General features: G+C 40.7%; 3 protein-coding genes across 13 annotated transcripts in view; 1 reads left to right on the top strand and 2 right to left on the bottom strand.

Annotated features, from left to right (window-relative positions):
• The window catches only part of FBXO10 (F-box protein 10), a 45,920-nt gene extending 41,489 nt beyond the window's left edge, over positions 1–4,431 (bottom strand). For 2 of the 6 annotated variants that reach the window (XM_017677583.3, XM_017677582.3), the window contains exon 1: positions 3,931–4,431. Coding sequence is in view for 1 of the 6 variants with exons in the window: in XM_017677582.3 (XP_017533071.3) it covers positions 3,931–3,933 (3 nt within the window). In the remaining 5 variants the exon portion in view is untranslated. Of the gene's footprint in view, positions 1–1,626; positions 1,746–3,930 lie in introns of all 6 variants that reach the window. The other 4 variants (XM_036996539.2, XM_017677586.3, XM_036996540.2 and 1 more) reach the window with 4 other exon arrangements.
• The window catches only part of POLR1E (RNA polymerase I subunit E), a 93,287-nt gene that overhangs the window by 65,111 nt on the left and 3,174 nt on the right, over positions 1–25,002 (top strand). For 3 of the 6 annotated variants that reach the window (XR_012127313.1, XR_012127310.1, XR_012127309.1), the window contains 3 exons: positions 21,977–22,041; positions 22,561–22,994; positions 24,774–24,883. The gene's annotated coding sequence lies outside the window, so the exon portion shown is untranslated. Of the gene's footprint in view, positions 1–10,136; positions 10,257–21,976; positions 22,042–22,560; positions 22,995–24,773; positions 24,884–25,002 lie in introns of those variants that run through there. The other 3 variants (XR_012127314.1, XR_012127312.1, XM_073227462.1) reach the window with 2 other exon arrangements.
• Positions 15,603–19,403, bottom strand: TOMM5 (translocase of outer mitochondrial membrane 5). Its single transcript, XM_017677594.3, has 2 exons — positions 19,195–19,403; positions 15,603–16,270 (listed from the first exon to the last, which is right to left on the bottom strand). The coding sequence occupies exons 1-2, from the start codon at positions 19,313–19,315 to the stop codon at positions 16,236–16,238; spliced, it is 156 nt and encodes a 51-aa protein (XP_017533083.1). The 5' UTR covers positions 19,316–19,403; the 3' UTR covers positions 15,603–16,235.

The following is a 25,002-nucleotide window of genomic DNA, read 5'->3' as shown; positions in this document are numbered from 1 at the left end:
CAAGAATGGACTAACAGTTACCAAAGGGAAAGGAACTGGAGAGAATGGGAGGGAAGGGAGGAATAAGGGCAGGGAAAAAGAAAGGGGGTATTATGATTAGCATGTATAATGGGGGGGGCATGGGGAGATGCGGAGGGCTGTGCAACACAGATAAGACAAGTAGTGATTCTACAACATCTTAACTACGCTGATGGACAGTGACTGTAATAGGGTTTGTGGGGGGGACTTGGTGAAGGGGGACCCTAGTAAACATAATGTTCTTCATGTAATTATAGATTAATGATAACAAAATAAAAAAATAAAAGTGCTCAAACATTAGTTCTAACTATAGAAAGAAAATTAAAACCACAAGAGATATCATCATTATATCCCATAAGAAGAGTTAAAAAATTTTAAACTGGCACTATGAAGTATTTGCAAGGATGTGAAGCCACTGAAACTTTCATATACTTTCAGTAGGAAAATAGGTACAATCACTTAGAAAACTGGCATTATCTAGCAAAGACATCTCACTTTGACATATGATAACCCAAAGCAACTTGTTCACATACACAATAAAAAATGTCTAAGGATGTTCTTGGGTACTGTTCTTGGTAGTCAGAAACTATATGCAATACAAGTACCCATCAACCATAGGGTAAATAAATATATTGTGACATGTTCATATTATGAAACAGTGTTGGCAAAGAAAATAAGTGTGGTTACCAAAGGGCTGCAACTCACAAACTGAGCAAAAGAAGCAAGCACAAAATGCACACAGTATGCTGCTGTAGGAATGCAGTTAAAAAAGCTAGTGAAAATTATATTGTTTAGGGATGCAAATACAGGAGACAAAACTGTAATAAGAGCAAAGAAATGATTATCATAAAAGCCAAGATAGTGGTTCTTTCTGGGGAGCAGGTTTGGAAGAGGGAACTATTGAGTATTGGCAATGTTCTGTTTCTTGACATAAGTGGTGGTTCCGTAAGTATTTCCCTTAGAAATGTTACGCTATACATTTGTGGTTTTTTCCTGTATGCATTCTTGTTATATTTCATATTTTTAAAAGTTTAAAGACAATGAACTAAACATGCTGAATATTGTTTGGTTCTTTGAAAAGCTGAAGGAACTGAAAATCTTTCATTTTTAAATTAAAACCTTGCCCCCCCCAAATCCCTTTGGTAGAGGGTATATGGCAAATATTTTTCAATGCCTACTTCTCTTAGGACTATAGATGGGTACACAGTCTCCTGGATCATATCTGTGCACTGTCAAGTCACCAGAGGACCCTTCTTACATATGAAAAGTAAGGTGAGTGGTCACCAAAGGTACTAGGGTAGCTCTCTGGTTGAAGGCTGCCATTCCTGGGGATCCCTAATAGGCAGAATCCTGGAGAGGAAGTAGAATCAGTTTGCCAAAAAGCCTTAGGTTAGGAAAAGAAGGGATTGAGTCTCGAAACCCTGAGAAAAGCCTTGAAAACAGGGAAATGTCTTAGGTAGTCTGGGGTGACCCTGACCAAGGCTGCTAACAGGAAAAGGCCCCATATGGCCATAAAGAGAATTCACCAGGAGATTCAGGGAATCTGGACTGGTGTCAGGCTTTGTGGAGAGTGGCTAAGCATGTGAGCATAACTAAAAAAACTCTAACCTTGGAATCCAATCATGGGCTCAAGCTGGCAGGAACCTGGTCCAATAAGGGCGTTGAGCAGCAGTGTCCACACATCCTTGGACCGTGCAGGACAACTCTCCAATAGTGATACCATATAGCTGTGTCAGAAATAAGAATGTGGGTGGACTGCTCCAACTCTGCAGTTCTCTCTTCTCTAGAGTGGAAGATTGACTTTTTTAGACCTTTTAAGTCCCAAGGGAGCTTGGAAGTAGACATCAGAATTCTCAGTAATAAGGGCATAATGGACTTAGGAGACTACTTGGAAAAATAAATATATGACTGCATCAGAACCCAACTGGTGAAATGAGGCACACAGATTAAACATCTAAAATGAAATAGATAAAATATTAATCAAATGTCTGTTTAGCTACCTTTTTTTTATACAATATGTGTATGAGTAGGAAACTAATATGCTACTAAGCTAACAGAAAGAGGGTAATGAGAGAAATTAGAAGGCATTTCAAACAAAGCACAGGAGAGGTGACGTAAGAGATGGTTCATTCATTAAGGCAAACTGAAAGAACAAAATGCTTCTTACAAACCATCTATTATTACTATGTGACTAAGACAGGTAAAAGGGACTTGTTTTACATCTTCCTTGAAAAGCATCTCAGGATGTAATGTCTTCTTGGTTGTCCAGAACACAATGCCCCAGCTCTGAGAGCTCTGGCCGGCTCTCAGTCTACCCCTTGACCAGAGCTACCAGTGATCTGCCTCTTGGATGAGGCAATACCCCCTGATTCTGAGGTCCCTAAGCCAAAGTCTACATATGTGTTTATCTCTGTTTCTACTTATTCCTACTCTTCTTGGCCCTGCCACTGTTGTTGAAGGAAAGAAGGAAGGAAGAGAACAATATGACTGTACAGAAACTGAAAAAAACAGACCACCACCAGAAAACAGAAACCCACCATGAAGTGGGGACTGCTTGACCATGGATTACTTAACAGCTACTTGTGCCATTATAAAAATAAAATTTATCTGATAGCCATGGGAACCAAAAAGAAGGCACTATAGTGAGGGTGGTTCTTTCCAGAAATCTAAAAAGAAGGAGAGGCCTGAAACAAAGAGAAAGAAATACAAGTGCTCCAGGCCAGAAGGAAGCCCTTTCCTAAAAGCCCTGACAAACCAGCATTGTCTCCTGTGTTTAAAATCTCACCAGGCTTCAGTAAGGTTCTAAGGACTGCTGTGACTGATGAGTGAACAATACAGCCCCCTCTGGTGTTCTTCTGTCTCTTGGGAGCCAGCTGCTGAGGCAGGCTCACTGGGAGCTGGAACTTGTGATTAGAAAATGTACTGAGAACCGGAAGAAGGAGATAAACATGTATTTCTTCTCCAGCTCCTAGTAGGTGTGCAAGCACACAGCAGGTGCTCCACAAATACTTGAATAAATGAAGAATTAGGTTAGAACTCAAGGAAAGCACAGTGCCTGGCATACAATGTGTTCTTTCCCCCTCCCAGTTCCAACATTGTGTTGGGTCCTGAGAAAATCAAAGTCCCGTCGTCATTCTGGGTCCAGTTTCTCCATTTGTGAAAGGAGACAGCTGGATCGGATGGTTTCTCAGGACCTTCCAGCTCTGACAGTCAGTCACTGAACTGTGCTTTTTTTGGTGGCAGCACATGCCTGGCACTTTTCTTTCCCCTTAGAGGAAATCTGATACCCATCTGCTCAAGTACACTAATGTTCCCATCCTGCCTGACTCATTTGGTTGGAACAACAGGTTCACATGCCAATTGTAAATGAGAAGGCAAAGGGGGCCCAGACAGCTAAAACAGGGAAAGATCCAACTTGGCCGATTAGGAAACCAAAACAGCACTCTTTTTGGGACTAAATATGTAGAAACTGAAGCGTAATTATTCTAAACACCCCTCATGTAAAAGCACTGTCTAGCTTACTCATTTAATAATACTTACATTAATAACATTATCTGTTGAGGACTTCTGTGCTGGACACTGCTAAGCCCTTTACACTTAATCCTCACAGCAACCTTATGAGCTAAGTACTATGATTATCTTCTTTTAACAGATGGGGGGTTCTATCTCGCTCAAGGTCACACAGCTAGTAAGTGGCAGAACTAGGACTTGAACCCAGGTCTGACTTTAGAGTTCTGGCTCTTCAAATGGCTTTTCCATCTGTTCTTCACTACCGTCCTATAAGGGAGGCAGGGCAGGGGTCATCTTTAAAGATGGAGAAACCGAGTTTTCAAGAGGTTTGCGATCTGCATAAAATACATCAGACACCTAATAGGTGCCCAGCCCTATTGTGCTCCCGGTAAAGGCTCTTACCATCCCAAGAGTCCGTTTTTTCCTCTTTGACTTCAGTTACACACTCGCAAAACCTCAGAGCTGAAACCAACCGCGGAGGTCCACCTTCGCATCTCAGGCATAACAGAAGAGAAGAAAGCAGGGCACAGCTGCTCGGCGCGGCGGAGCCTCCAGGTGCCAGCAGGGTGCGCGAGCGCCGGGCCACAGGCGGGCTGAGGGCATTCCCTCTGTCCCGCTAGGGCCAGATGCTCAGCTTCTGCCAGGACCGAGCGGCGCCTTCTCGGCCGGTCGACCCGGGAGGCAGCCCCCAGGCCCCCGAGCCCTCTCTCGCGGGCAGGCCCCTGCTCCGAGACTGGGGCATCCCGGGGATAAGTTCGCCCGCAGTTCGCGGGCCGGCCGCTCTCACCTTGCTGGACGCCCTCCGGGGCGGTCGCCCACAGCAGTCCCGGCCGCAGGCGCCGCAGCTGCAGCAGAGCCGCTAGGACTGCGGCGCGCGGCCAGTTGCCGGCTGGTGCCGTCACGTGACGTGCGAGGCGGGGAATGCCGGGAGCGGCGGGCGGTTGCCGCTGTCGGGCGCTCAGGGCCCGGCCGAGAAGGAACCCGGCGTCTTTGCGGGGAGGGGGCGGGAGGGCAGAGCGGGGAGTAGCGAGCGGGGGCCGGCTCTTGGGACGCTGCCAAGTCTTGCTGCGGAAGGACGAGTAAGGCTTGTACTGCGCGGCCCCAGAAGGGCAGAAATAGAATGAGTGGGAGGAAATTGCGGGGAGGTATGCTGGGGTTAATATAAAGAAGATTCTTCCAATCACCAGTTACCAGTGTAACGGGCTGTTCCGGGAGGTGGCGAGCAACTCGTGGGTGTGCACCCAGGGCTGGGTTCATTCATTAAGCAAACTGACCACTGCGTATGGGCCAGACAGTGCGCTAGGAGTATATGCCTGCCACATAGTAAATGTAGGTATTAGCTGTTGATGCGGCCCTTATAGACGCGCAGAAGTAAACACAGCTGATATGATTCCTGTCCTCCTCAAGTTATTTCTGGAGTGGAGAAGGTAGACATTAATCAGACATCATTTAAATAAATGGTAAGTGCGCTGAAGGAACCGTGATTTAAAATTGGGGTCAAGGGCAGGTCGTTAGGAAGACCTCTCAGAGGAAGGTAAGGAGTTACCCACACGCAAGAGAGGTCGGGCAAGTCCAGGTGAAGGCTCTTGGGAGAGTGGGTGGGGCGGGACAGAGTGGAGAACACTGCTCTTTGGATAATGTCTGAACCATTATTGTGATAGCAGTGTAAGTGAAGTTAGGTAGGCAGGGGCCAGAACATGAAGCACGCTGTAGGCCATGTTAGAGATTTTTAAATTTTATGTAAAAGTGATCCACCTAAAGTGCAGAGATACAGGGAACTTGATACCTTTTTTCTTTTTAATTTTATTTTTATTTTTAGTATGCCGGCTACTCTGTGCATGATAGACAAAGATAAGAGGGGAAACAGAGATTGGTTAAGACTTGGACTGGACTAATGGTAGTGGAGACAAAGAGAAATGGATTATGAGATACGTTTTTGAGGTAGAGTAAAACTTGGCTTGATACAGTAAATTAGGATTCCCAGTCTTTTAGCCTAACCTACTGGACCTATGGAGGTGCTGTTGTTCAAATGCTAACTACTGTAAAGGTAACATATTTGGAAATGGGGTGAGATCAAGAACTCAGTTTTGGACTTGTTAAATTTAAGATGCCTGTGTGTCATCAGATGAAATGATCACAAAGGCAGTTGCATACAGATCTCTGGATTTTAGAAGACAATGTCAGCTACAGATGTCTAACTTGGGAATGCTGTGAAAAAGAAATTATTGCACCAGCTGAAGTTTGTAATAGCTGACCCCTGTGGTTCCGCTGACCTGTGTCAGTCCCTGGTTCTACAGAATGTATTTTATAAAAACGAGCTCCATATATTATTACCATATGATGGGTATGGTATTTCTAGATTCTGGGTGAGGGCTAATATTACCATGCAGCTGCTGTCTTTTACTGAAACACACACACAAAACTCTAACCCTAAAGCCAACAATTTATTTTAAGCAAAGACACAAGGCTGTACACCAGATACAGCAGAAAGACCGCTTTAACTCAGGGCAGGTCAGATCAGAACAGGGGTTGTTCACACTACAATTAGCTTGATGATTTATCTCGTTATTGGTGACTGGCAAGGCTATAACATTAATCCTTTGAAAAGTATTCCATTGTATGAAATTGGCAGTCTAGATTTTGCTGTTAATAAGCAATCAAAGGCCTAAGTTTCTGGATTTGTCAGTCAGCATTACTGTTTGTTTTGGCATTTCTGTAAAGCAGCTAAGCCTTCCAAAGGAGTGCAGCAGCAGTTTTTTACAAGAGCATGTTGTCTTTCCCATTAGTGGTACACGCATCACTTGCCACCTGGAAAATTTGATTTTAAATGAAGTACTTAAGTATAAGAAGAGAATTTGTAAACTGCAGTTTAGCCCTCTCTTCTTCTGCCCTCATCTCTCCTGTGCATGCCTTTACCCTATCACTTGCGATGTATTGATTTCTCTCCTCCATTAAACTAGAGAGAGGACTTCCTCATCTTTGCATCCTGGTACATAGTTGGTATTTATTGTAAAATGAATAAGTAAACAGTCTTTTCAGCCATGTGAACTTTATTACCTTGCTTTATAGAAGAGAGGCTCAGAGTAATTTGTCCAGGGTCAACATAGTAGACCTGTCTACCGCCCAGTAGCTGAACTCCCATCCTACATTTGAATTCCCCATCTTATGAGCTTGTTGGGAAATAGAGCATGCCTTTCATGATAGAAGCTGAATCCAGATATTTTTCTCTGCTTCCGCACATGATCCTGACACTACAAATTAAATATTCCCTGAGCTTTGAATTGGGAGCCAGAGACAGAGCAAAGTGGAGTCTTAGAGTAATTCTCTGGTGACCAAGGCAGATGCAACAAGATGAAGTGGTCTTGGTAAGTGGTGGCATCTAATCCTCGGTGGAGATGGCGCCCTCACTTAACCAGGCTATGAGGAGTGACCATGTGACAGAGGGTGATGCTCCAGTTCTCCAAGCTTGCTTCTCCAAAGACCTCCTGAAGATGCTAAAATACTACAATCTCTTTAATGAATTGCTTTTCTCCTTAAATCTACCAAAACTGGATTTTGGTGTTTGTAAGTAAAAACATCTGACTCAATCATGTAGTCACATAATGAATAGCAGAGTTGAAGCTGTAACCTAGGACTTTGAACTACTAATTCTTGTGTTCCTAACAAAGCTCTACTCTCCAGCAACTCACTTTTTACATTACATGTTGATGTCTCTAAATCACCCTTTGTTCCCCAAATTTATACTTTTCACATGCCAGCTGGTTAATAAATATTTCAAGTGACTACAGAGTGAGGCAGCTGCCAGCAGAATGTTTCAAATGCAGCAGTATCATTGTCTGTACAGCTGCTCATGTAGTATTACAGTTTTTTGCATTCTTGTCCTTTATGGGCATAAGTGGAAAAGGAAAATACCATTACTAATGTGACTGAGAACAAGATGAAAATTATCTGACATGTTTAAAGATCTTTAGCCTTAGTAGAATGATTATTGGACTAAAGCCAGCTGTGTTTTATTTAGGATGGAAATAATTTAAGAATGTTTTGTAACTGCAAATACTCAGATACTGTCTTTAAAAGACAAAGCAAGTGCTTTTGTAATGTTTTTACATTTCAGTAACAAGTCTTTCAACTTTTGTATATGTGATTTCTACAGTTTTCTGTGAACTTGTACAAAAGTAGGCAAATGGTACCACATATACCGATTTCAGGTACCATGCATACCTGAAATACTGACTACATGCAAGTAACATATAAGTAACAGTTGTTCATGGTCTCCTGTCATGTCCATAATGCAGAGTTGGGAAAAGACCTGTGTTTTATTTTTAATTTACTATTGTAGCCTACAAAAAAATAGGTTACTAGAGGCTGTTCTTGTGTAATTTGGAATTTTTGTATATATATTAGGCAGCAGATGTCAGAATGGGATCTTTCTTAAGCCTAAAGTATGAAAATACAATAAGTAACAGGAGTTTTGGAAAGGACTGAAGGTTTTCTTGCTTTTTGGTGCTCACACTTGAATCACACTGGCCTTCTTTTCTTCCGTAAACACTTATATACTTTAACACTTTTTCAGAGGCTCCCCATGCTTTTATCTGGCTAATTCTTATTCACCCAAATCTTACTTTATGTATCACTTGCTAAGGGAGACCTTCCTGCTTTCTCCCCAGCCCAAGAGGTCAGCATGCTCTCAAGCTATCTGTACTTCACTCTCGTAGCAGGTTATACAATATAGTGAAGGAAGGATGATTGAATTAGGTAATGTCTGACTTACCTGGTAGACTGGAAGCCTCTCAAAGATAGGTACCATGGTTGAATCCTTCTCTTCTGCATCCCTCACCTATTGCAATACCTGGGTCTCACAAACATAAATAAATGTTTGTGAACGTGAACACCTCTACCAAACAGATTGGCAATATTTTTTCTGATACCTGGATATATGTAGTATCTGGAAAGTCAGCTAATTTTTCCACCTTCAATTCACTATTTATTCAGAGTCCCTTCTTTGTAAAGTTATTATGTGGGACAGAAAAATGTGTGAGATTGGAAAATGCAGAGTTGGGAACTTATATTCAAGGAGTTTTTCAGTAACAGGGGAAAAGACAGTGACAAACTTTTCCCCTAACAGTGGCAATCCCTGCTCAAGGATCTGCAGTAAAATTATTACACCCTTCCAAGTGAAGAAGAGCTCCTTCCATGAACCAGGGCACCTTGGTCATAGTAGCTGTTAGTGACTCCAAGAAGGAATCTTCTTAGCTTCCAAACCTTTCTGCTCTTCTGCCTTCTGGGACAACGACTCTTTATTTCACACAGCTACACTGTTTTTAAAAACAGCTCTCAGATTCCTGCTATAGGTCTTCTCATGGCTAAGCACCTTTAATCCTTTCAACCACTTCTCTAGCAGCATTGTTTCCAGACACCCTCAGTACTCTAATTACCAAACTACTCTGGCAAATTGGCTATTCTTGAAGCATCTGTTAGATCTGGAGACCTTAATCCTGTAATTTTACTAATGCAACCTAAAATTGCTTTCATTTTTAGTTTTGACTCTTATTCCTAAACCAGTCCAGAATTTCAGAATTGGAAGAAACCTTAAGGTAAATTCATTTACTGTTACCCAGAGCAGATCCTGGACCAAGGAAATCACCTGGATACTTTTAAAAAATGGATTCCTGGGCTCCATCCATACCAATTCTGACTCAGTAGGTCTTTTGTTTTAAAGCTTTCTACATGATTTAGTGTGCAGCTTGTTTTGAAAAGCACCTCTGTACATGATAACTGACATTGCTGAATGTAACACACTACTGGTATCCTTTTCCATATTACACTTGAACCTCTCCTGTGGCACAGAGCCCACCACCAGGAGGCATCTGTGTATGAAAATCCTTCTAACTATCCCTAGTATGTATTTGATTTTTAGGTACATGACACCAAGTTCCTATTTACTCTTAAAATTGCATGTGGACAGAAAATAAGGTACCTGTAAACACGAACACACATTTATCTTAAGGTCTTTTTTTTTAAAGCAAGAAACAAGTATTAAAAACATGCTATTTTTTATCATCTTATTGACACATGAAACTGGTCAGAAGGAAATACATGATATTTTGAGTCTATGTTATGTAGCACAAAGTTTAGTAGATTGCTTGCTAACAAAAGTGAAGGTTATTAGGTTAAGGAGGAAAAGTAGATATTAAAATGCTTTTCTCTTCAAATTCTTTAACAGTAGTCAGTTTCACTAAGCTAGTTATAGTATTTTATTAAGAACAATTTTTTAGATTTAGTAAGATTTTATTTACACTTTTTACTTTTATGTTTAGTACAAGATTGTCTTTTCTTTCATTTGCTCAAGACCAACTAAAACAATGGTTATTATGAAAATTGAGTATTTATTAAATTTTACAGTTAACGTAAAGATTCAATAGTAAGCTTATTAAATTTTACTCAAAAATACACTGAAAATATGGAAAAGCTGAATTAATGATGTTAAGATTAGCAATAGATTATTTCCTATATTTCCTTGTTTTCATTATTATCTACTACATTTCTAAAACCTTTATTTTGCAGTATCTTTATTCTAAGTTATCTGTATTTTGCACTTCTCCCCTCAGATCAATAATCAGAGGCAATGCAATTTGGATTTGGGGAAGAAAAGCATCACATCTTTTGGAAGAAAAGCTGAGTCATACCCAGTAGTCGTGTTATCGTTATGTTTCCGCACTGTCCCATAAAAATCAGTCTTCAGTCTCTTGGTATCAAGTACATGCACTTAGCAATTTTCTTTCCTCCTAAATGAATATATATTTTGGGGGAGGGTGAGTTGGGTAATAGGTCAGATGTGATCCTTGTCAGACTCCATATATGCTTAGCTGTGACACGAACAAATTCTCATATGTGCTAATGGTCCCAAAGGCCACAAGTTCGTGTTATTTTTGTCTTCAGAAAGCCCAACAAAAAGAATGGATCCTATTTTTCAGAACAGGAACTTTTCTGTCTATTGAAAAGAAAGATGCTTTGGGCATACAAACAGGTCTTCAAGGCTGTTGCTCCACCACTCCCATTTCTGCAGCTGCCATCAGTAGGACTGACCCCTCTATTTCTTTCCTGCCCATTAGCTCCTTCCTGCCTTTCTCTGCTTATCCAGCTTACTTCCCTTGTGCACTATTTCAGTCACTCCCTGACCCTGCCATTTCACCTTATCCATGTTACAAGCCCTATCCCTGGAAGAATCCAACACTCCACCTTCTCTGAGCCTGCTCCTGGGCAGCAGCACAGTGTTAGAGAAAAAGCCCACATCCAGGCACTGCAAATTTATCATCACCTGTCTTCACTGGGCTACCAGTATCATCTGACAATCTTAGCTTTTTCCAGTTAGCTTACTCTCACACTTCCCACACCTACTTAAAAACTTCTCCACTCTCATTCAGTTATTCATTGATTGCATGCCAGCCACTCTTCTAGGCACTGGGATACTACAGTGAACATAATAGAAAAACTTCTGCCCTCATCAAGCATATATTTAACAAAAGGAGACAATCAAAATAAGGAAAAAGATATAAAACATGTGCGAGGATGAGAAATAAAGAAGGGGTAGGGAATTCAGGAGTGATTATAACTTCTAAAAAATTATTGAAATATGAACTATAGAAAAATGCTACTAAGTCTACAACTTGCTGGATTTTCACAAGTGGAAACTTCCTATGACCTGTAAAGGAGCTGGGAAAGGCCTCACTGAAAAATTGCCATTTAAGCAGAGACGTGAAGGACAGGAGTGAGGCAATTGAAAAACTCAGGTAAGAGCATTCCAGACAGAGGAAACAGCCAGTGCAAAGGCCCTGAGGCAGAAGCAGCTCTAGTTTGTTTAAGGAGGCCAATGTAGCTGTGGTGTAGTGAGGGAGGGAAGTCATGAAAAATGAGATCAGAGAAGTAATGAGGACCAGAGTGTATGGAATTTACCGGCAACCAGAGGACTCTGGCTTTTACTCTGAGTGAGATGGGAAGGCAGTGGAGGACCTTGTGTAGGAGTGACATATTCTAGCTTAAATTTTATGAGGACTGTTCTGACTGCTGTGTTGAGAACAGATTGTAGGGGGGTAAGGGTGGAAGCAGGGAGTCTGGTCAGGCAGCTGCTGCAATAATTCAGAAGAGAGATGATGGTGGATTGGACCAAGGTGGTGGCATGAAGTTGGTGAGGTCAGATTTTGATCATAATTCAGAAGTAGGGCCAACAGGGTTTTCTGAAGGATTGGTGAGGGATGTGAGAGGAGTCAAGGAGGACACTCTGGGTTTTAGTCTCAGCTACTGAAAAGATGGAATATTGTCTCCTAAGACTGAGAGAGGAGTAGGTTTCGTGAAATAGGAAAGATTGGGAGGTTGTTTTGGGACAAGTTAGGAGTTAAAGGGAGAGGTGAAGGCTAGAGATATAAATTTGGGAGTTCTCAGACCATAAATGGCAATTAAAGTCAAGAGACCAGATGAGATCACCAAAGGAATCAGTGTAGAATCTACACTATAAATAAAGAGGTCTGAGGACTGAAACCTGGGATGCTGCCAGTTTCAGAGGTTAGAGATCAAGAGGAACCTGCAAAAGAATCTGCCTGTAGGGAAAGTGGAAGGTCCTATGGCCAGGACCCTCACCTGACCCTAAACTACCTGATGATATAATTGGCCTGCTGCTAGGCTAATGCTTACACACCTGTTGGCAATAAGCTATTATTGATTGAGTCACTATACAGTTCCACCCAGTGCTCTGGGCAGAGGCAGAGACGGAGGTGGATTACAGACCTGCAGACTGCTAGATGCAACCGTGATTCTAGTGCTCGACCTATCACCATGAGAATAAAGCTGGGTATAAACCCTTTTACCCCAAAAATCTTCTGTTGTCATTTCCTGTTCTCACCAAATCCATAGTGAACTTGGCCTGGGGCTGAAACCCTCAGGCAGGACACTGAGGAAGTGGATGAGTGGAACAGAAAGTGGATAATTAGGAAATTAGTGCCATGGAGGCCTGCAAGGTGGTTACATGAGGTGCATGAGCATGTTGGATGGTCCTGACAGGGTAAGACAGGTCAATGTCAACCTTAACAAGAGCAGCTTCAGAAGACTGGTGGGGATGCAAGCCTAAGTGAAGTAGGTTCAGGAGATCATGGGAGAAAGGAAATTAAAAAGTAGGTATTAAAAACCTTACTGGGGCATTTAACTGTGAAGGAGAGCAGAGAAATGGATGATAGATAAAAAGGGTCGATGATTCAATAAGGACTATGGCTGCTGTTGTGGTGAAGCAAACTGACCCTCGACTTTAGAGCCCAGCTACTTTCCCCCATCTAGGAGTGCTGGCTGCTGACGGCTACAGCTCTGTCCCCTTAGGATGCCCTCAGCTGAAGGAAGTTGCCTCCAGTTACATTATACACCGCCCCAGCAGCCCACATCCTTCCAGTCACTGCAAGGGTTCAAAGGCTCTGCCCTCCTTCCTTGATTCAGGATTTCTTTGAAGGGCCATCCCATCAAAGGCCATCAAAGATACATGGGATTGACTAAAATTGCTGTTGTGACTAGGGTGGCCAATCATGCTAGTTTGCCCAGGACTTAGAGGCTTCTGAGGACTCAGATTTCCGTGCTAGAAGTGGACAGTCCCGGACAGTTGGTCACCCTGGTTTAGTCTAAGCTCAGTCATAGCTCTGCTGCCTCGCCCTTCTTTGTGTGGTCCTCTCTTCTTCCTCAGGTGTAGGGGTCTGTTCTGCAGTCGTCAGGCCATTTTCAGGTCTAGTTCCATTTGCACTATTTTCCTCTTTTATACGTTTTTGGGAGGAGGTTTCCATTTTGCCTTCCTATTCCATCATCTTTAATCTGATCTCAAATGTCATTTCTTCAGGGAAGCACACACAATCTGAACATCCAGCAGTTAGGTCCTTCAGATATTCACTTCCTCTGATGGATTATAGTCCTCAAAAGGGCAGTCCCTTGTCTGTCCATATGCTCAGCTCCTAGCACAGTGCATCGCATACAGTTGGAACTCTTTGGATGAATGAATTTGTAATCTCTAGGGCATTAAAAAGCCAGATTGTATGTTAAATCATTTTCCCTACATGATTTGCAATAGAACAAACATCTCTGACCTTTAAAGTAATCGGACAGTTCAGTGATTTGGTGGCCATTTCAGTTTGCCAAATCCAACCTGCCGCCTATTTCTGTACATGAAGTTTTATTGGAACACAGCCACAAGCATTCATTTACATATCATCTATGGCTGCTTTTGCACTGCAACCAAAGAGCTGACAGAGTCCACAGAGCCCACAAAGTCTAAGATATTTTACCATCTGACCATAATAGAAAAGTTTGCTAACTCCTGCTTTACTGACTTCTTTAAGGACTTCAGCCACACACAGAATTTATCTAGGGATCAAGTTATAGCAAAATAGAGTAAAATGTCTGCTCATTTCCTTTCTATACTATCTACTGGTGCCAAATCTTATAGGTAAAGAAAGGTGCTTAGCTCAAGCAACGGAAAGAGAAAAAGATCCGATTCCTGCACTTGTTCTTCATTCTAAGTCTAGGCCCAGTGTTGCCCACATGTAAGCTATGAACACAGTGACTGAAATGCTAACTTACTTCACAGAATTACAAAGAGCAATGATAAAGCAGTTTAAAAATGACACACTGGTAGCAGAAGAACACTAACCTAATTGAGGAGCAAAATTCCTACTTAGTTCATATCCCTCTATGATCTACTTGTGGAGAATTAGTATTTTCTCTTAATTATCCCCATGTCTTTTTATGATCCATCTCAAGAGTTTACAAAGCTTAAATTTACTATGGTTTTTTACTATTTCACATTACATATTGAAACCAAATATATGTATGTACATGCAAATATATGGCCAATTGTTTTCTAATGTATTATTTCAGAGCTGTTTATTACAAGTATTAGACCACCCCCCAAGCCCAGTGGAGTTTATGGCCTGAATTTTAAAAAGTCAGCCATAAAAAAACAGCACTGTCATATCTGCCTCTCCTCTAGTCTGAACATACACTGGAATCCAGGGTTACAATCACACAATCCCCGCACACCCCAAGACAGCACTTTAGGGTAAAATAAATAAACATTAAAAGTTCTTTAGCCTTGGCTAGCTATTTGTTAGACACTGAAACATCCAGAGTCTCAAACTCCCCATATGTAAAATGGAATAAATACCTATTAGATAATGAATTTAAATGGTAATTTTGAAGTTTGTGTACAATTAGAGGTTAAGCATGCTATCTTAGCATCCAGAAATATGAATGAAAACAAATAATGCAGCAAATGCCAGCACACATTTCTAAACACCTATACCAAAGATTAACCATTAATAATAACTAGCATTTACCAAAAGGCATACTAGACATGAGATACAGAAAACATGATACAAGATACAGAAACAAGAGATCCTACATGGAAAGAGGAAAAGGAATTCTCAGGATCATGGTGAAAGGAGAGCCCAGAATATAGCAAAATATCGGCTAGAAGAAGTAGGCTATCAGTCCACACAGGGCCAGGTCAGAAAGCTCCAGGAAGACATGCTCAGGAAAACAGAACAGCATATCTAATGAAACTGAACACTGAGCAATTTAGAAATATGGCCAAAAGTTCGGCTGATTTGGTAATAAGTTCATAGAAAACTAAGCCTAGGAAAAACAAAAAGATGTGGAAGAAAAAAAAAAAAACAGCACTTATAGTCCTAGTGAAATTGATCTGATCAAAAATCACCCTAGGTACATCATTAGTAATTAGAAGAAATGATATGTGTGAGGGATGAAGGTAAGGAAAGAGAGTAAATCCTTACATACATGGAGAGGTCAGTAGGAAGTGTCTAAAACAGAAAAAATCACAAGTAACAACACAATTGTGTTATTTAGAGACATGAAGGTAAATGGGTGTATAATTAGCTAAAAAGAGGTGCACGCAGCTGCCTGAGAAGGTTAAGGACTGTCCCCTTCCCCCAATAAACTTGAACTATCTGACTTAACAAGATAGCATTTTTCCCCTTTGGTGGTATTACATACTCTCAGCATCAAGCAGTAATGTTGCCTTTCACAAAGACTGCTTAATAAAACAATGTCACTTTAATAGGATTAGCAAATTCTCCAGTCCAAAACAAGAAGAACTCAATTTATCACAGTTTGTAATAATCACATGATTGTAGTCTCACCAGGGATTGCTGGTTCACAGCAAAAAGGGGGTCAAGAAAAATAAAAACCCAATTTTTTCTTAGGTGGTACATTTATTAAAAACATAGACTAATGGTCCTGTGCTTAAGTGTTGTTGTGGCTGTGTTCTGGCTTCCATAAATCATAACTAATTACCCAGAAGTTAAAAGATAAACAGAAATTACTGACTAAATAGTGCTATTGCAGACATAATTCCCTTACAATTAATACTTGCTAGAAAATGGAATTTGACATTATTTACAATTACACTAACATTCACAGAGCTGAGCAGCACAGGCATTAGGGTGTACTGTGACCATAAATGTCTTTTCGTATTTCCCAAATAGTTTTGTATTTTAGCTATGAAGGTCAGTTTCCAGAGCCAGACTTGTTCTTAAAAGGTAGAATTTTTATGTCCATTCACTGAAAGAGTCTCTTACATCTTTCTGGGTCTATCCATTTGCAGATGGGTGTAGAAACTGTAACCAGGTTTTTCATATCCTGCATTCACATGTGATGCCCAATCTTCATATGCTGTCCAATTTCTTTAAGATAAAAGGAGCTGAAAGAAAAATAAACCCAGAATTTGTTTTCAGCTCTATTAGTTACATAATGGAATTATAAAACTGGGGGATAAATCTTACACATTTTTAGAAATAACTCCTAAGTGATGACCAATAAATCAGCAAGGGGGACTCACTGGCTTTCAGGGCAGCCCATTCCAGTATCCTGCAGCTATGACTTTATAAAGTTCATTCTTACACTACATAAAATCTTTTCTCCAGGTAGTTCTCTCTCTCTTGGGACAATAAGAGTAAATTCAATTCTTCAAATGATTATTTTTAAACGTTGGTGATTTAACTGTCAAAGGAACAAAACTCTAGAAGGTACAGATTGGCATTTTTCACCTTAAAAAAATGCATTTGAAAGGAGGCAGAAGGTGGGGGAAAACAACACTGAACTAGGAACTAGAAGACTGGACACATATTTTGGTTCTCCCACTAATTAGCTGTATATCACTTATGCGTTCCAGATTGCATCTGGTACATCTGATATTATGATGGTCTGGTCAGATGGTACAGATAGAAATGTTTAGAAAACAAGGAAGTGTTGTCATTGGGATTTAAAGAAGTGATGATATTGTTCTGTGGCCAAAATGAGCTCATGGAAAGTTGCTCAACATCACTAATCATTAGGGCAATTCAAATTAAAACTAAAATGACATACCACTTCATACCCATTCAGATGACTACTATCAACAAAAAATTATTGGCAAGGATGTGGAGAAACTGGAACCCTTGTGCACTGTCAGTGGAAATGTAAAATGATACAGCCATTATAGAACACAGTATGGTGGTTCAAAAAATTAAAAAAAGGTATCTGTACATCCATATTCACAGCAGCATTATTCACAGTAGCTAAAACATGAAAGCAGTCCAAGTGTCCAGAGATGGGTAAATGGATAAGCACAATGTGGTATTCAGCCTTAAAAAGGTGAGAAATTCTGACATGCTACAACATGGATGAACCTTAGGACATTATGCTAAATTAAATAAGATAGTTACAAAAGGACACCTACTGTATGATTCTGCTTTAATGAAATACTTAGAGTGGTCAAAATCACAGAGACAGAAAGTAGAATGGTGCTGGAAGGAGGGGGATTGGGGAATTATTGTATAATAGGTATAGTTTCAATTTTACAAGATCAGAAGAATTCTGGAGATGAATGATGGCGATGGTTGCAAAACATCATGAATATATTTAATACTACTAATACAACTTAAAAACTGTTAAGATGGAAAGTTTTACGTTATGTGTATTTTACAATTTTTAAAAAGTGGTGAAAAAAGGGGCTGTGACCAAAAAAGCTGCCAGAATGATCTTTATCAATACCCATACTAAATTAATAAAACATTTTGTTAATATTAAACTGAAGATATTGAGATCTGTCAGAAGCTGACAGAGTTGGCTGTTATGTCCAGTCTTTTCTAATTATTATCAGAAAAAAAGGTAATGTCAAATGAACACATAAACAAAATGTGGTGTATCCATTCGATGGAATGTTATTTAGCAATAAAAAGGAAATACTGATAAATGCTACAAAAAAATAGATGAACATTGGAAACACTATGCAAAATGAAACAAGCTAGACACAAAAGATTAAATATTGTACAATTCCATATATATTAAATGTGTAGAATGGGCAAATCCATAAAGACAAAAAGGTAAATTAGTGGCTGACAAGGGCTGGGGAAAGGTGAAAATGGGGAATGACAACTAATGGGCATGCTGTTTCTTTTAGAGAGAAGGAAAACGTCCTAAAATAGATTGTGATGATGGCTGCACAAGTCTGATTATACTAAGAACCACTGAACTGCACACTTTAAATGGGTGAATGGTATAATACATGAATTCTGTCTCCATTTAAAAAGTGACAATGCAGAACAGTATTCTGTATTTTTTTCTAAATCAATTCATATCAGATATAAAGATCATTGAGAATGAGCACGTATCTTACCAGCAGCTAAGTCAAGAAAAACATAAGAGAAGGAAATAAAGCTGGGAGTTGCAAAAAGCCTGTGAAGCAGCAGGATGAGCTGGGAGTTGCTGTCACCAGGGCTCCCTCTCCTGGAAGCAGAGTAATACCAGACAATGGATGGCACCGACTGGCCTCAGTGGACTCTGGCCTAGGTTCAACAAGAGCCTTCTGCAGAATGACCGTGGTATGGCCTTCATTGATTTGAATCATCCCTTCCTCTCCACCCAGACCTGCCAACAATATATAGCAAGGGGCAATAAAAAGAATACTGAACTGAGAATGAGGAGAGCAAGACAAATCACTTCTGAGATTCATGTCAGTAAAACTAGAAACGATCTACAAAGCTGCATCCAGCTCTAATACTCAGTGTGCCTGTAACTCTTATCTTAGGCCCTGTCTCCCGCAAAGGGTACTGTCAAGACCTGGCACTGTTTCTGCCAAATATAAAATCAAATAATCCCTGACGTAATATCGTTCATCCTACAGACCCGTATCTTTTTATCATTCCTTAAAAAAAAAAAGCAACTATAAATGTTCAAAGAAGCACAACCTCTTGGGTTACAAAAGTCAGCACTGGAGGAAGGAAACCTGGTACTGAATTAAGAATTTCGGATTCTAGGTCAAGATCATTCACTGACCCGATGAGTGACCTTGAACCGGCCACTTCTCTAATTCTCGATCTCTGCTTCTCTGCCTACAAAACGAGTTGCTCTGGGGGATAAACCTTTCAATTCGAACGCTAGGGCTGGGCGATTCTCCCTGCAGTCCGGACCACCACGTGGACTCGGGCACCCTGACCCTGACCCGCACACCCTAAGCCGCGCAAGTCCCTTGCTCCTCATGCCCGCTCAGCTCAAAGGCCACCAAAGGCCGCAGGGGCAGAGCTGGGGGGCAGTGGGGGCAGGCTCCCTGCAGGTCTCACGGCCACAGCCCAAAGTGACACTCACTGACTCGCAGCAGGGCGACGTAAATGAGAAAGTTCCGTATGGAGGAGATCACATCCTCGCGCATCTTCCGTTTCATTTCCTCAGGGTCCAGCTTCGGCGCGAGGCCCTCGATGCGGAACATCCCGGCCCTGCCACACCGACTACGAGCGGCGCGCTCTGCTCGGTCCTGGGGCCGCCTCGCGCCCGGAACTCGGCCCAACCCTATTTCCTATTTCCGCCCCTCATCTTCGCACGCGCCGACAGGAGCCTGCAAGGGACAAAGTCCTTCCTGACCGAGCTGTTCTGGCGAAGGATGCCTGAAGAGGGCGGCCGCAGTCTTAGCAACGCAGGACACGGTCGGCTCTCTCCAGGATGCTGCTTTAAGATCCTGTGTCTGAAGTTGGGCACGCTGTACAGCAAAGTGGTTTTACAACCCCTGAGGGGGCGGTGCACAGAGGTACCACCATAAGTGATAATAATAGCTAACATTTATCGAGTACTCAGTGCAGTTCTGCGCCATGAGTTAGATACTATAATCTTCATTTCCTAGATGAGAACATTGAAGCACAGAGAGCTTTAAAACGCTCAAATGTGCTTTAAAATATCTCCAGGGGGAAAAAAATGTGTTGAGGAAGAGAGATGAAACGATATTGGCAAAATACTGAAAATCGATTAAGATGGTGACTAATGCACCATTTTAATTATTCTAGTCTTTGTGTGTGTGAACTTTTTCGTGATAAGATGCTGAAACTTGCTCAAGTTTGCATAACTAGTAAATGCAGAATAGTGTTATACTTAGGCCTGTGGGACCCAGAGACAAGAGCTTTAAACATTTTCCATGTAATTGCTGTATTCTCATTCTGTAGTTAACTGATCCATACAAATTATACCATTGGCCCAATAATATATATAAAACAAGTTCAGATCTGTTCAGTATTTTACAGATGAGGAGAGGGAGGCTTAGAAACCAAGCAGACTGCTTAAAGCTATTCTGCTAGTGATGGGCAGAGGCAGGGTTCCAGCGCAGATATTTACAATGTCAAGTCAAATTCTTTTTCCCCTGCACCCTACTGCTCCTCCGTTAACAGTTAGTGCCCACATGTATGGGCATCACTGGAGTTAGAACATAGGAGTTTAATGCAGCGACATTTCCTGTCACAGAGTCATCAAAACAGTGTTGCCCCAAATTATGCATGCCAACTAACCATGTATAATTCTTAGACATGAACCAGATGACTGAACTACTCACATAATTCAAAACCAGAGTGTTTCTTCTTGACTGAACATGGCATATCCACAATCAACTTTGGATAAATTAAACAGTAATTTACTATGAAAGCAACTGATGACTACAAACATTAGTGCCCACCTTCCTGATTGACAGAATGTAAGACATTCAGGCTTTAGTAACCTCTTGCATCTGTAATTCATGCGGTGGAATAGCAGAAGCTGCTCTGGAATGGGAGGGGCTGACTTCCAAGGAATATCCTCCATCCAACCCTTTGAGAGTATTTAGAAAGGCTACATTGATTCTGAAATGCAGCAGGGGCCATGGAAAACACCTGGACAGGAAGACTGGAGACAGGCCTCTAGATCTGGCACTGCCACTATCAAGCCAGTTTCACCGCAACCTATTTCTTTAGTTGTAAAGGGAGAAGGTATGATTAATGCTCGTGAGAGTCCCTCTCAGTTCTAACAGTCTATGCATTTTGAATTCTACTTGTGTCATTCAGGACATTCTGGTCTGGCATGTATGGATATCAAAATATCAAATGTGGTCAGACATCAGAACATCCAGTGTGCGTTTTCTCCATGGTAAGAAGAAAGTACCATTGAGGCATGTCTCATCCATCTAACTAGTGAGGCAAAATGAATTGTCAAGGAATGAGTGATTATGTGATTCCAGTAACATATCCCTAATGCTGACTGAGCTTAGATAAACAGTTCTCATACAGAATTACCAATTTTTTTTCTTTACTGAGATACTTTTGAATAACTGGTCTGGATTCATAGGGAACCAAAGAGGAGAAAAATTAGCAAAAAATCATGTTTCTCAGAGACCGCCCCCCGCCCCACAGATTTGTAGCATTTGAATTTTACGGATCCAGTGCTGTATAAAGCACCACATGTTTACTTGATGGGTGATGCGGTGGCAAATGACTGGCCTGTTAAAAGGCAACATTATTCTCATAACAATTCTCCTTAAAAGGTCTGGGGCTTGCCTGCTTTCCTGTACAGAGAGGAATGTAGTAGATGGAAATATGCAGCGGCTGTGTCTTAAGGTGAGTAACTGGTTCTGGATACAGTCTAGGAGGGTGAACTGTTCCATCTTAGAAATGTTCATCCTGCTGAACTTTGTCTTTCTTTTGCATGGCTTCTCCAGTTGTAATGGAGGTTAGGCACCTGAGAAGAGGTTGTCTCTTTTTCTGGCATGTAGTTGGTGGTATTGTGCAATTATGGTTGGTTTAGATGAGGCAAATTGAGCGAATATAAAGTATTTCAGGAAGTTAACACTAGAGTGAGCCGTATCACATCTTGAGTCCCTTGTTTTTTGATGATAATGGGATTGAGTCTAATCTTTAAAATCACTGCAGCTCTAAAATGCTGAATTAAGTGTTCCACTTTCCTGTTTTCCTTCATAACTTTGCACTAGAGGCTAAAAGTAAAGGATTCTCTGTGATCTCCATGAAAGGGAAAAATAAAAAGCATGCATGTAAAATTGAAGATTGATATTTGTGTTATTTAGCCTAATCACCGACAAAATGATAGCTGATACCATAGCCTGTCCTGTTTTCCATTTCAGTCCCAGAAGGGATTCAGGAGCCATTTCTTTTGCCTCAGTTTCTCAGTTCTACATACAAAACTTCAGTGAGTATAATGTATCCATAAGAGAACTAAATGTTTTACTGGGGAGGATTTTTGTTGGCAAGGTCAGCAATGACTCATAATTTGAGAATAATTTTGACATATAATCACAGGAACCTTCTGGTTTCTAATATAGGAACCTATAATCTTTGGGTATTGAACAGTTCAACTCTTTCCATTTGACAGATAAGGAAATTGAGGTCCAGTGGGAAACTAGTTAGATATAGAACTAGCTGGGACTAAGGTAGGTTTCTGGGCTCCCAGTTCATTTTTTCCCATCATATTTTACAGCTTTCAATACTTTGTGAATATTTTCATTGATAATCCTCCCCTAAGAGGTAAAGACTGGAAGAATGGGGTGCTGTTCAATCCAAGTTTGGGGAGGGTCAGAATAAGGGGTAGCTGCTATTCATCAGCAGTCTGATGCCAGTCCTTCTGTCTATGTTTCCACATTTATCACCAGTAGTTAATCTGGAGTGTGTTATTATCCAGCTCCACACCTCTCCTTCCTCATTTCTGCAGGAGATGAACATGAGCTGGAGTTCCCAAAATAGACCTGCCTTTGAAGTCCTCTCAGGACCCAAGATGAAGGAAACAAAGATCAGGACAAGGAAAGGACACCTGGACCCACAATAAGGATTGGTCTGTGAGAGATGTTCACCAGAAGTCCTCATCCAGCAGATGGGATAGCCTGCTTCTAGAAATTATTGCCCAACAAGAGGTGTCTTCAGGAAGAGAGGCCTTTTGAACCTTAAAGGATGAGTAGAATTTGGATAACCTTCATTTCAATGGCATTGGCTTTCTGTAATACCTTGTTTTCTGTTCTAATTTTTAGAGCTTTGTTGTCTGGATGATTCATGAATGTTTGATCTCTTTCCATAGACTACAAGCACTTCAACTACAGGAAACATACACTTAATCCTCCAGAGAACTGATATAAGGTCAAAACTCAGAAGGTACCCCCTGAGTGGATAATGAATGAGTGAATGAACTTCATATCTGCTAACCTTTAGAATTTTAAAAAACTGGTAACTTTGTATATTAGCTTGGAAGGAAATCATCCCCTGAAGAAATTTACCCAAAATTCTACATATTAATTTTTATGTAGTTACTTATTTCTCACCATTTTCATACAACTTGGTTTTTGTTTGCCTAAATAAAATCATTCAAATAATTTCAATGTATCATAGACAAAGTTAAAGAAGGAACTTTAAAAGTTACTTGCTTTATTTATAGCAGCATAATTATAGAAAGCTCATATTATATTTTTAATAACTTCTTTTTCCATGAAAGTACCTACTTATTTTTTTTTGGTATCATTAATGTACAGTTACTTGAACAACATCCACCATCATCAAGTCCCCACCACATACCCCATTACAGTCACGGTCCATCAGTGTAGTAAGATGCTATTGAATCATTACTTGTCTTCTCTGTGTTATATGCTTTTCCTGTGTCTGCCCCCACTACATTATGTGTGCTAATTGTAATGCCCCTTTTTCCGCCTTATCCCTCCCTTCCCACCCATCCTCCCCAGTCTCTTCCCCTTTGGTAACTGTTAGTCCATTCTTGGATTCTGTGAGTCTGCTGCTGTTTTGTTCCTTCAGGTTTTGCTTTGTTCTTACACTCCACAGATGAGTGAAATCATTTGGTGAAAGTACCTACTTATTTTTATAAATTTAGAAACTAAAGAATTAAGGGGTGGGGGAGGCAAATAATAGCCTCCCATAATCTCACAACCACTGTTGACATATCGGTGATAATCCTTTCAGTCTCTCCTGCTATCATCTACATAGGTCACTCTCTCTGTTTCTCTTTACATATATAGGTACACACACACACACACACACACACACACACACACACACACACACACATAATACCCCCATGTGTATATGCATTTTTTATAAAAATGGGTCATATCGTATATGCTATTTGAACTCCCATTTTTCATATAAGTTATATTGACTTTCTTCCTATATCTTTAAATATTCTTCTAAATGTCATTAATGATGTGTATGTACCATAATCTATTTAACTAAGTCTCTATCTCTGGTCATTTAATTTGTTTCCATGTTTTCCCTATAAACAGTACTCTAGGGAACAGCCTTATAACACTATTTTTGTGTACTTGTAAAAAGTTTTCCAGTCATTACAATCATTACCTTAAATTCAGGGATCTCAGTTTTTCCCATTGACTCTTTTTATTCTGAGGAAAAAGCACTCTTTGGCCAAGAGTGTGGGGGTCAGATCTCCAGAACTTTGGCAACTATAAACGAGGGATGGGATATTTTGTTCGTGTTTAGAAGAGGTTTGCTTCCTTGTGCTGTAATTTCTAATTATTTTGCAGCAGTAAAGTGAAACATATTCAAAGGCTTAGTTTGCATTGACATTATTTAGACCACGTAGTAATTCCCAGCCATCTCCCTGCAGAGGCTGGAGAGTTGATTTTGCCACCATTCCCATCCCACCCCCATTACACAAACATGCATATATTAGTGATATGTGCTTATGCAGCTGGGTATAATTTCTTACCTTTAAATAAAAATGCACAGTCCGTAATATAATGGGTGCTCAATTAATATTTATCAAGTGAAAGAAAGAGAAAAAAAGGAGTTTTTTTAATTGAGTCAGTGATCATAGGTCCACCTCCTATACTGTTAGACATGCTCTTACCCCATGTCAGGAGACCTTTGAGAAAACAGGAAGTGAGTTCCTTATTCCAACCTCCACAGGAAACAAAGGTGAGGCGATCACGGGGCAGCCACTATCCATTCTCCACACCCTGTCCCTGACATTTTCAAGTACACAGTCCTGCCCAATCAAAGCACGGAGCTTTCTACAGGTAGGAATACATTTTTCTTATTACATATTGAAGTTGAATTGCTATACATTGAACAAACTGTGAATAAAAGAACATGCCAATCTTCCCATTATGTAATATTTAGAATTTGTTTGCAGAGA

This window comes from Manis javanica, chromosome 2 (genome assembly GCF_040802235.1).
Source record: "Manis javanica isolate MJ-LG chromosome 2, MJ_LKY, whole genome shotgun sequence".
Lineage (NCBI taxonomy): Eukaryota > Metazoa > Chordata > Mammalia > Pholidota > Manidae > Manis > Manis javanica.
The sequence above is the reverse complement of the archived record's forward strand: the minus strand, read 5'-3'. Positions and strand labels throughout refer to the sequence as shown.

Excerpts from the sequence above, each read along its gene's own strand:
- TOMM5 (XM_017677594.3), bottom strand. The coding sequence starts at position 19,315 with ATGTTCCGCATCGAGGGCCTCGCGCCGAAGCTGGACCCTGAGGAAATG. Across the intron at positions 16,271-19,194 it reads CGTCGCCCTGCTGCGAGTCA|CTCCTTTTATCTTAAAGAAA; the intron begins GTGAGTGTCACT and ends TTTTTCTTTCAG.